The 12912-nt window shown below is 37.7% G+C and overlaps 1 protein-coding gene across 1 annotated transcript in view; it reads right to left on the reverse strand.

The window, feature by feature from the left end:
- zmat4b (zinc finger, matrin-type 4b) overlaps positions 1-8088 on the reverse strand; it is a 29621-nt gene extending 21533 nt beyond the window's left edge. Inside the window, exons 1-2 of the mRNA XM_082158337.1 lie at positions 7965-8088; positions 3817-3918 (exon numbers count right to left, since the gene is read on the reverse strand). Of these exons, the coding sequence (XP_082014463.1) occupies positions 3817-3918; positions 7965-8036 (174 nt within the window). The 5' untranslated portion in view covers positions 8037-8088. The remainder of the gene's footprint in view (positions 1-3816; positions 3919-7964) is intronic.
- Positions 8089-12912: the final 4824 nt, after the last annotated feature.

Here is a 12912-nt window from a genome sequence, read left to right on the forward strand (position 1 = left end):
AGTTTCATAGTTTTCCCTATACAAAAACTTCTTATTGTCATATTTCAACAATATTTTATCATAAAAAATTGCATATTTCCTTGTTAAATATAATATTTTTCCCCATAAATAATAAGGAAATTGAAACATTTTACTGATACTTTTTTTTAACAGTTTTATGAGGAAGCATATGAAGTAAAATGACAGATCTACAAAAACCAAACAAATAAGACATAATAAAATGCAGCAAAGTATACAAATGACTATGAACAGTATACAAATGATATCTATAAAAAGGATAGTTCCGGTCCTTGATGCTGATTGGTTGAGCCGCATTTGAAGCAGTAGCATACACAATCATAAACATGTGACCTCATTACATCAGTATTACTGTGTCACTGCAATCAATATTAAACATCAATATTTTTAAGGACTAACCGTTTTATAAAAGCAATAAGCCCCGTGAAGCCATGACGCCCCTCAGCTGTTCTAAATTCACTGTAAACCACGGCTTCTTGGGGCTTATTGCTTTAGTATACAGTATGTACATGCCAAAACAAACATCTGGGGATATGAGCATATGCAACTTAAAGGCACACTATGCAAGATTTGTACCTTAATATACAGCTTCGAAATCATTTCGTTTGTAAACGAACTCTTAGTAGGGCGAATCATCCCGATAGCAAAGTAGGGGGGGACGCCGCTGGCAAAACCAGCAATGCAAGTTTGAGAGGTGGCGTCCCGACAAATCTCGCGCGAATCACGACTTGCTTTACAGCACGACGTCACATACATCAACAACACATGAAGCAGCCTCTATGGAAGACACTAGCACGCATTTCAGACGTGAATCATGGCAGAGTCGACGAAGAAAACGCGGTCGGAAGAGTCAAGGAAAAGAAAACGAGAAAGTGAGACACTCGGTCAGGCTTTCACTCGTTAGCGAGAGCTAAAAAGCAGCAAAGGATGCAACAGCGATGCTGACCTGGCGTTCTTGTTGATGGACTAGTAAGTAAATCTCTTATTTGTAAACTTGCTTGCGTTCTATGTTGTCTGTTGTTGCGCTTGCTTGTTGTATGTCAACGAAGTTGTTCATTCATCCAATGTTGATAATAAGACCAGTCCACTAATTTAAATCCGTTAAATACAAGTACTCCACAGCGACTCTAGGGGTCGCTGTTTGACAAAAACGGAAAAGTGCATAGTGTGCCTTTAAAGGTGCATTAAGCAACTTTTCATGTTAAAAAATACCCGTTTTCTAACCCATACATGCTTAAACAATTGCCTGATGGGCTGAATGAGCCCTTCTCTGATCACTGAGATTGTCTCTATAATCCTGTAAAGTAAAATAAATAAGAGGGATTCGGGCCGGAATTTTAGACTGGGCGTGACGTCATGCGCGTTCACGGCACGCTCACCTGGCTGTCTGGCAGGTTTGTGTATTCGCCGCCATTCTCCGTAGAAGATGGATTCTAAGAGACCGGCTTGTAGTTAATTTCAAACACCAACGCAAACTCCACGTAAGATAAAAAAAAATAAACTTTTGTCCGTGAGCGTGCACACTTCTGGCTGCATTTTCGCTTGCCGCCAGAGGGGGCATAGTTCTGCAAAAACTCAGAGACTTGCGCAATGCACCTTTAATAAAACGATAATAAGCAATATAAGTATTAAAGTCCAGATCTACTTGCTGCACTTGACAGTTAAACCAGTGGTATAACGCTGAAAAAAAGTCTACGTCAGTAAGAAAGCAACAGATTAAAAATCCCAAACAGTGAACAATGAAACGGATAGAACAAAATAAAAATAAAACTGAGACAGCCAGAAGAACAGAGAGAGAGGGAGAGAGAGAAAAGGGTGGGGGGGTACGTAGTTCTCCTCAAATCAAATGAAATCAAACCAATAGACATTTAAGCTACTCCAAAGTTTGGGCACAAAGTCTTATGGTTTCTTCTTTTGCCCCATGAATATATACTGTGGACAATTCAAGATAAACAACCTCTATAAAAGTAAGCACCCATTGTTGCTTATTTAGAGTATGTGGAGGTTTCCGTCTTGTTGCAACTATCTTTTTGGCAGCTGTCAAACCAAAAAATACTCCCGGAACCAAAGTGTGGTTACAACTGTGACCCAGTGTGCTAGCAATCTCTAAATACGATCTTTCACTCAGTCCAGAACATAGCCGATCCATGTATCAACAGCAGTCCTGCATGACCTAGCCAAGCAACAAGAAGGTCAGATAAAACCTGAACTTCTCATGTTGAAAGCCTCATCATTTAAACATGAGAGACATTATATTACAGACAAGACCAGACTCTAGATTGGGATAACAAGCTAACAGCTGGTTCTCAGCCAGCCCAAGTGTCGACCACATGGCTCCATTCCCTCAGGAGACGAGAGCGACATGCAAATTTAAGAGGCCATAATTAAGAAATCTCTGTTCATGGCTGAGGTAATGACATATGATGCAAGAAGAATATGATGCATCTAAATCAACCACTCCTGTTTCCCATCAGGCCGATGCTATTCAAGCAGTATAGTCTCAATTTTGGGCAAACAACTATATCATATCAAATATCAAGATTAGGGAGCCCCAGCTGGTCCGGGGGCCTGGGTGATTGGTGTGCAATATAAAGGCCAGCGCACATTTAATTCCTCAGGTTGTTTGGTGAAATGGTGTAGGGGTGAAAGGAGCGAATGAGGAACAGCTGGGTGTTTCAGAGAGCCACTGAGATTTCACTGACCACTGACAAACCGCTGTCAAATCACAAACGCAGATATTCAATTCTATGTAATTATCTGACTTGGAAATACTGTAGCTCTGAAACTGCTAGCAACAATGTGGCTCCATAGCGAGATGCTGGGAAAAAAATGGAGTTTTATGAAGAAAGAAAGCTGACAATGCGCTGCTAGATATCCATATGCATCCCGATAATGGCTTATTCAACTGCAGTTTATGCTTCAGCGAAGCGTTAACTGATGCAAATAAACAAAAGCAATTACTTCTTTTTAAATGTACAAATATGCTAACGCAAAGAGGGCAATTTGTGTAGTCACGTGACTTGCATCTGTACTGGTTCAAGCGGATTTATTGGGGTTATTACCAAAGCACAGTTGATCTAGAACTAATTGAAATGTGCTTTAGACATAGCCTAGCAAATAAATAATGACCACAACATTTATTTCTGTGTATAAATGGAAATATACACTACCATTCAAAAGTTTGATTTCAGTATTCTTTTAAAAAAATTAACACTTTTATTCAGCAAGGATGCAATAAATTGATCAAAAGTCACAGTAAAGACATTGATGTTACAAAAGATTTCTATTTCAAATATATGTTTTTTTAAAACGTTCTATTCATCAAAGAAAACTGAAGAAAAAAATCATGATTTCCACAAAAATCAGCAGCTCAGCTGTGAAACCTGAAACTATGAAACTTCTCAAGAGAAAAAGACTTGCACCAAAATCTCCAGTTGATCGTCATTTAATCCCATTGTTATCTGGCAGAAATAATTGAGATATAGATGCACTTCTGATCTCATTTATGATTTTTCATATGGGCAGGATTGTGGGGCATTATATCAATCTGCTCTCATTTCCAGCTTGATATTATCAAAAACGAAATTTATTTACATACTATGATTGATGGAGGTTGAAATGCATGCCCCTTTTTTAATTGCATATGAATATTAGCTACAAAAATCTAATTAACCTACTTATCTGCCCTCTTTTAGAAAGTGCGCAGCAGACCGTGGAAAATTATTGACAGCGGATCAAATGAACAGCTATCAGTAAATGTTTATGCTTTGTGCGAATGTGAGTGTGTGTGTTACTCACCTCATAGTGGGCGACTCTCTGTGACTCAGAGATAAGCTGAGCGCTGCACACTTTGCAGTAGCTGTCAGTGAATAACCCCGGATCCACTTCCGTAGACTTCATCTGAAGAGGAATATCAGTGTGAGTATTTTTATTGGCTTCACACATTCATTAGGAACACTCCAAACTAGATGAGGTCTGAAGTCTTGCGAGACCATCTCTCCTTTCCTAAACTCATTATCACAAACTTTTTAATAGTGTAACAGTGAGAAAATAAACTACATAAAACACCTGATTGGATAATAAAACAATATTCAGTGTATTTGTACAGTCATAACCTCACCGACATCAATCATGCAAGATTTCATCGCTGTGACATTTTGGGTTTATCGCAGAGTGACATTCTTTGTGCAAACTGATGAATTCTGTGACATTTTGAGGGAGGGAGGTTGGAGAGGAGGGGTGTATAATGAGACAGACAAGAGGAGAGATAAATCTGGCATCGCTCCGTGTCAAAAGAGGCAACGACTCACAACTATATACGCCTGGAGGAGAAAGCAGTGGCATACTGTAGAAGACATCTTTTTAGTGCTGATCTGGGACCATCTGACGCCAACCTAATACTGACCTTTAATAATCTAGACACTGCAAAATGATTGTAGGACATAATAAGGAGAGATTTTAATGACAGAAGGAGGTGAGGTCATCCATTTGGACCATGCTCTCGTTTGGAAAGCTCCTGGCACCTGACAGGGATATTAAAGGGATGGTTCATCCAAAAATGAAAATTCTGTCATAATTTACTCACCCTTGTGCAATTTCAAATTCAAACCTCTATTACTTTCTTTCTTCTGTGAAACACAAAAGTAGATATTTTGAAGAGTGTTTCTACTGGTTTTGTTAAAAGGATAGTTCACCCAATAAGCGTGTTGTATTTGTCATCAAAGTGGTACGTACTTGTGCTTATCCTGGATGCCGCAACCTGTATTCAAAATTATGATTGCGTTCGCTTGCATGATCTCAATTGGGAAGATTGACTTTTTACAGATTCCCAACGTTTGAGCTTGCATGCATACGTCATTATGCAACAGGAAGATTGCGCTCCAGACTGCTGTGAACGCGCTCAGGACCGTTTGCCGGTAAATTAACAGCAAATTTTCATTTTTGGGAGAACTATCGCATGAACGCGCAGAGGCTGTGGTAAACAGGTAATAATGTTGTAAATAATGTTCAGTTTCTTGCACAGACTGATCGTTTTACTTCATAAGACCTCAATGAATCATCAGGAGCCACGTGTATTCATTTTGTTTTGCCTGTATAGGTTTTTTTTTTACTCTTAAAGTGACAGTAGCCATTGACTTGCATTATATAAATCACCAAGGACTACGGTTTCAGCTAAAAATCTTCTTTCCTTCTGACCTACTGAAGACAAAAAGAAACCTACATCTTGGATGGCCTGAGGATGAGTAAATTAACAGCACATTTTTATTTTTGGGTGAAAAAATTTTTTAACTATCACTTTAATGGGTCCAACAGCATAACATTGGACCCCATTGACTTTCATTGAATGAACAAATACATTTTTTAAACTATCTTCTTTTGTGTTGAGCAGAAGAAAGAAAGTCATTCAAGTTTGGAGGATGAGTGAAAGATGATAAAATTTGCCATTTTTTGGATGAACAAACAAATTCAGCAGGTGTATTATTATTTTTTTTATCTGAAAGTAATCTACACTATTAAAAACAAAGGTTCCAAAAGGGTGTTTTTTCAGCAATGCCTTGATGATGTTCTAATCTGAAGTTCCTTTTGTGCAATGGAAGGTTTCCATGTATGTTAAAGGGATCATGACATGAGAAATCAAATTTTTCTTGATCTTTTGACATCTTTGTACCATTAAAACATCTGCAAGTTTCATAGCTTAAAACACCCACCTCAGAATAAGAAAAAGCATTATAACCGAGCACCAAAAACCAGCTTGGTGACATCACAAAGGCAAATAAATTTTCATATGACTGCCTCTAGAGCAAAACATCAACAAATAGTTTTATATTATTGCACCACTGGCGATCAGCCTTAAAGGAGCCGGATCATTTTTAGACAGAGGGGTAAAATATTAACATTATAACACCCCAAAGAAAATCCATCTTCAAAGGTTCTTCATGGAACCAGATGCCAATAAAGAACCCTTATTTTTAAGACTGTATGATAATACAAAATAGAAAAAGTATGAACACATGACAATAAGGCATACAAAATGGCCTACTTTAAAATCAGCTTTAAAAATACAAACAACCCTATAATTCTGCATTTACATGTTTTTCACATGCTTTGATGACTCTTTACTCCTTCACATCCATTTTGAGATTGTCATGGGAGATATTATGGTGCTCTAGATTCGACTTCGGGGGGCCAGATCTGAGCAAACAACTGCTTAGGGCTCATTTGTGATTCAAGGGCATTGCCAACTGAAATTTGAATAATGATAAAAGAGTTTTATATAAAAAATTTAATAATGGTTGTTTTCAAACCCTTTTTTCTCACCCTAGGGGTAACTTCAAACCAGCTAAGTATCCCATAACTATTCCAGACAAATTGTTTGCAGGCAGAAAGAAAGTCTGTGACCCCCCCGATGCCCCCCAAAAACGAAATAACACCCCGCAGCCTCCTGCAGTCCATGACTTTACACTCAATATTCCAAAATCATTACTTCCAAAAAAGGCCATCAATCCTCTCTCAAAAGCAAACAAATGCATTCTCACTTATGCATTGAACTTTTGTAGTAAAGATTTGTATAATAATCTGCTTCCTCAAAAGTAAAGCACTGCATAATTCAGGATGAACTGTTACAAAAGCCCTTCTAAATGATAATCAATGGGTCAAATGGAGTTCAGAATAGCACCTGGCAATTTCCCAGAAATTCAACCTTTAATTTAGAAGTGTAGGATTACAACAGTTTAAGAAATCAATTGGGAAGTATACCGTGATTTATCAGACACTGTATTTGAGACTTTACCTAACTGTGAAAAATTTGCTCAATACATATCCATCAGGTGTCACTCCAAAGACTGTCTAGAAATCCAAATGTCTGAAATCTAACATTAAAGATCTCTTACAAATTATCCTGACATAACTCTAATTCTACATATAACGCAAAAAAAAAAAAAAGATCAAGAGGAAAAAAGGAGGCAAGCATTTTGCTTTTTAGAAAGAATGATTTGGCCAGATATGGTTTTCTGAAGAGATGGATCTTATCAGAGTCTCTCCTGTCAAAGTTAATCACGTCCATAAAAGCTCCGGCTAACAAAGACCTGAGCAGATGAGCATAACGCTCTTCTTTCATGTGTGGAAAAGTGATTGCTTGCCTCGCGTAAACTCCACAACCACATATTGATTTCCCTTAAGTTAGGCGGGGAAAATGCAATTTCCATTATTTGGAACATTATAATGGAGAATGAAGTGAGGAGAAAAAATCTATCATAGGAGCCACAGGAGGTGCTTTCTTTTTATTCCTACAAAACCCACCATTTCTGAGATGAGGAGAAGACAGTTGATAAGTTACCAGCATCATGATACTATTGATGACATTGACTGTACTTTTATGAACAAGAAAATTCTGATATTCTGATTATGCAAGTGCCATAAACATGATTGCCATAATAACAAGATTAAACCAATATTCCAGTTTCTAGACATCTTAGGAAAGCTGACATATTCCTGAATTATTCAGAACTTTTGGTCATGTAGCCTAAATGTCTTAAAAATTACAACTTAAATATGAACTCTGCATATAATGTAGCCTAGGCTACCCAAAAATGTTATTTTATGTAGCCATATTTGTTTAAAATAATAACACTTGTGATCCAATATAGTTGAAGACCCCTTATCAGTTTCTTGACATTTATGGTGTTTAAATAATGCTCAGCTTTATAAAGATATTCGAGATTTAGTAGCATTAAAAACGTATTTAGAATATAGTAAGTAGTAGTAGTAGTAGTAGTAATAATGGCAGTCGTAGTAGTAGGCTAGTAGTAGTATGAGGCTAGTACGATAATAATAATAAACTCAACAAAAAAAATATAAGAAGAAGAAAGTTGCGCCTGTGCAAGTTCATGCATTTTGATGAATGAGAAATAATGAACATTTTCTTAAAAGTCAAGATAAAAGCTTACTTGCAATTCCAAACTGTACCCTCGGTGCAGGTGATCGGAACAGACGGTCATATGAGGGCTGATACAGTCCATAGAGTGTGTGTGAAGTGATGCTGAGCGTGCTGTCACTGTGTGAGTGTGTGTCAGTGAGCTCCATGTTCGTCGACTGCTCAGTCTCCGCCCCCCGGCGCGCTCATTGGCTGCTGCTTCCGCCAGACATCGGCAACGTGCATTTAAATAAAATAAAATTTGAAGAACACGTGAGTTATTTAAAATGCGTTACAAAGCTTATGTTCTGTTGCAAGTTGTTATTTATTTTTGTCCAATTGATTGTAGTGTTAAGTTTGAATCCAACAATGTTCATTATGTAGGGAGATGGAAGGATAACAAAGATAAAAAGTAACACAACAAAAGATAAACAAACAGTTTCGGTGTGAGACGGGCGGCAGTTTGCAAACAAACTTCATGCATCCAGGCCAACAGGTGTCAGTATAAAATCCAAAACCACCGTTACTTTTATCTATTCTAGGACTGCATCCGAAATCGCATACTTCCCTAATATAGTAGGCAAAAAAAACACAATGTGACAAAAGAAGTATATCCGAATTCACAGTAGCCTACACATAAAGGAGTAAGCAAAAAGTACGGGTCTGATCTAAATAATGTTAAACACATATTGAGGAAAGAAATGTATTTTTATTGAATTGATGATTCATTAGATGTGCAGGCTTGACTATGAACAGATTGGAATTGTCTCTTATCAGGGTCATTCCTACTATGCAGCATCTCCATGCCCCCATGTAGCCTATGTTTTAATATACTGAAATAAACTCACGTTTTTAAAGCTTGATCAATTTTACCTCTTTATTTTCACCCTGTTTAGATTCCCGTTTCAATAATCAGATTATTTAAATAATAAAGTTAAAGTGCATAAACCTGAAAAGAGCATGTTTCCCAAAGCCTGGTATATATCTTAATAAAAAAATAAACATTTCCTTACATTTGACACAAGCACATTTTGTGAAGTCGCAGAGTTCAACAGGTAGGCTACTGCATAAAAAGGAATAGAAGGCTAAAGTAAAGGAGGTGCTTCCCTCTATTGGGAATCTGGTGTAAGTGCATGGATGGAGATGATGGATGCAGCTGTGGAGTATTTCATACATCAGTTGATTGCTTTACATATACCCTATCATTGGATATAAACATGCGGCTGTCGTACGTCATATGATGCTTCTGAGACATTGATATGTTTATAACACTTTCTACAGGCATCACAGTGACTGACTGTCTCAGTATAAAGGTCAGGCCTTGATTGTGGAAATAAGAGACTGAGAATTCCTTGAGCCAATATATCAGCCTATTGAGTGACAGTCATAAATTCGAACAAACTCTTTTTCATATGTTTCTCATGTTGAAAGAACAGCCTTGAGATTTAGAGCTGGATTTTTTTATTTTTTTTTTCAATCATCAGGGAGTTTGCAGTGCCAAAACTGTAGTATGGGTAAATCAGGAGAGGGGAAAAAATCCTGGAGGAAGCTTTTCCTCAGACAGGCTCCAAACCAAATGTAATAATGAGAGAAATAAAATAATAGATGAAGTAGGCCTAAAGATTATTCAACTGAAAATCTTTACTTTCTCTAAATGTAATACAACTCCACTTTACCCCATTCTCAATTTGTCAATGTCATTAACGAAACATATGAAAAAGAAGTTTTTATATCCCGGAGGTATGAGAGGCCATCAGCTGATTTATGAAATCCTTCCCTCCTGCCAAAATCTGCTCTCACCTCACAGTAGGGGTCAGGTCTGTATCTCGAGACTTGCAAGAGCAAATCAAGTCTACATCTCCCATCTCTGCCAAATCCATGATCCACAACACCCAAGCCAGTTATCATCTGTCCTGGTTATGTTAAAACTGAAATGCATGCTGTCCGGATTTAAAAAATGATGTGTTCGTGCTTGACTTAAAATATTAAGTTTGGTTAACTTTAGTTAGTTAAGTTGGATATTTAAGCTATCTCAAATTTTTTTTAGTTCTTATACCTAATTGCAGACGTGTCTTTAGTCTAGATTTAAACTGGGAGAGTGTGTCCGAGCCCTGAACATTATCAGGAAGTTATACCAAATATCGATATATCATGTTCTTGAAAATGTCTAAATAAACCATTCTTGAGTAATTTACTTCTATTACACAGGGCATTTCTTGGACCCAGAGTTTTGAGAAATACTTCACCAGACGAGACAGCATTGCTTCACTCCCACCCGCAGGAGTTGAGAAGGCCATTTATTTGATAAAATTGTGATAAGTTGAACAAAGTGAGTCAGATTGATCTGTATGGATCAGGTTTTGCTCAAACAGATCCCAGTTTGGATACTTGTATGCTAATATTCTAGTTTAAAATAAACATTCATAATAACACTGGCGGACATTGAATTGGAAACAGTGATGGCACCAATATTCAGAGTCTACGCATCCCATCTGGCAGAATTCGCAGTTGGCATGTGTGAGAACTTCAATCCAAACCCCATGTGGAAGTATGTTTACCGCAGAGCCCATCTTACCTCAGTTGCTATCCTGTGAGAGCATCATATTATTTATGGCTTTTAATAGGTTTTTTTTTCTCCTCTCAAGGCTGGAGGCAAAGGAGCAAGTCTTTTTCATTCAATAAAGCTGGGAAATATGCAGCAGCAAAGCCAACAGCTGCTTCTAATGATCATCCCATAGAGTCTGGCAGTCAATGTCATCCCAGAGCACAAAGCACAGCTATTTGCTTAACCTGGATAAACCATCACTATGCTTTTGCATGAGCTTGGATTGGTCGACTTCTCCTGGGGGTTACACGCACTGGGGTTTTTGCCACTTGCCATATGGATTTTCTTTCGAAACGTGTTCCCTGCAGATGATTTCATTATGGGTTGAATCAACTCGAAATGACGTCAAAACAAAAGGTTGTGGGGGTCTTCAAATGTAACTAAACAGTTTTAAAGGAATGTTCCTGGTTCAGTGCAAGTTAAGATCTATGGACAACATCTGTGGCATGCTGTCGATTACAACAGACAATAGACTCTTCCCTCAGTTTGTAAAATCACGCAAAAAGGCACTTACAAGTCTCTATGGGACACGACATTCTAGAACATGGGTCACCAAACTAAGGCCCGCGGGCCGAATCAGGCCCGCCACCCCCTTTTGACTGGCCCCCCAGCCCCTCTGCCCCCCACTACTTGAACCGGCCCTATGAGGCAATCCCCTAAAGTCATCATGGCCTATTATATAAATATAAATAAAACTTGTGTGCAAATTAATTAATGCAATGCGAAACTACTGTTAGATACGTGGGTTCTTTAGGGACACCTAATCTGTAGCTCCGCCTTAGCTCTGAAGCTCTGAAGCAGGCTGCGATGTTAAGATTGCAATGCTGGGATACGTTGAGAGAGAGGTGTGTGCGCGATCAAAAAGTCGCAAATTGTTTACTTATATTTGTGTGTGTGTGTGTGTGTGTGTATGTGTGTGTGTGTATGTGTGTATGTGTGTGTGAGTGAGTGAGGCGCGGGCGCGATCAAACAGTGGAAACAACAGTAAAAACATACTCCGTCATTTTGTTTATACAGGACATCATTCAAACTGCAAAGTGTTTAAGTTACTGTTAATTAAAATTTTAAAGAAAAAAATATATATTAATCTGAAATGTAGCAAATTAATTTTCCATTCATTCAGGTACAATTACCAAACATATCTTAAGGTCTTTTTTGTCTTTTTATTAATTTAATTAATGAACTAATTATATAAAACTATTGTCAGTGCACTACAAATAAACTGGTTCTATGCCTTTACTTTATTAATAAAACTTATTTAAAAAAAATACAAGGCTTAAGACATTTATTTTCATTTGGTGGAACAGCCTGAGACATGCACAAGCCTTCTGCATTTTTGTTTTGCTTTTCCCTCCATTGTACCGAACTCGTACCGAACCGTGATGTCTGAACCGAGGTATGAACCGAACCGTGACTTCTGTGTACCGTTCCACTCCTAATAGAGAGTGCAGAGTTTTCAAAGAACAGTGGACCAACGATTATTTTTAAAGTGAGGAATAACTTTAATTAAAACAAAGTGTGAAGACTCGATTACTACTTTTGCAAACCACTAGTAAAGATAAACAAATATGTGCCAGGAATCAAGTGTTGATATAGTGTGGATATAGTAGTGGGGATGGCTGTGCCAGGCTAGTAATCTCTACTACACAATGAGGCCTGCTGGTGGTCATTTTGGTCTGGGTCATACAATTCTATGTTATATATTTGACCCTTTTTTTTTTATGTCATGAAAAAACTCATTTCAAATGATGTAGCATTCTGTGATTGAATGGATGTTGGTAGAAATTTACATATTAAACATTTTTGTGTCAGCTCCTTTCTCTGCCAAGGCTAAGTTTGAAGCATTTTATGTCTCCTAAATACATACACACACACACACACACACACACACACACACACACACACACACCAAAAAAATCACCTTTTTTGCATAATTTGACAAAAACAGCTAGATTGGAAATTACTTTTTATTTACAGTTGTAATCAAAATTATTCAACCCCCATTGCAAATCAGGTTTATTGGCAAAATTTACAGACATTCAGCAGTTTGCAATGAACAAATCAAACAAAAATAATTGACTTAGCTCAACACAACAAATGTTTAAAATTCCCAAAACTCAACTGAAAATGCAACTTTTAATGACTTCTGCAGTCTCAAAATCATTCAACCCCTTCATGGCAAGCATCTTTAGTATTTAGTAGAACACCCTTTGCTGTTATGACCTGCTGCAAACGAGATGTATGACCAGACACCAGCTTCTGGCAGCGTTTCTGAGGAATCTTAGCATATTCCTCATGAGCAATGGCCTCCAGTTGAGTTTACGTGCTGCAACCACCTTCTTCAAATCCCACCAGAGATTTTCTATAGGGTTCAAGT

This window comes from Leuciscus leuciscus (genome assembly GCF_965113295.1).
Source record: "Leuciscus leuciscus genome assembly, chromosome: 24".
Lineage (NCBI taxonomy): Eukaryota > Metazoa > Chordata > Actinopteri > Cypriniformes > Leuciscidae > Leuciscus > Leuciscus leuciscus.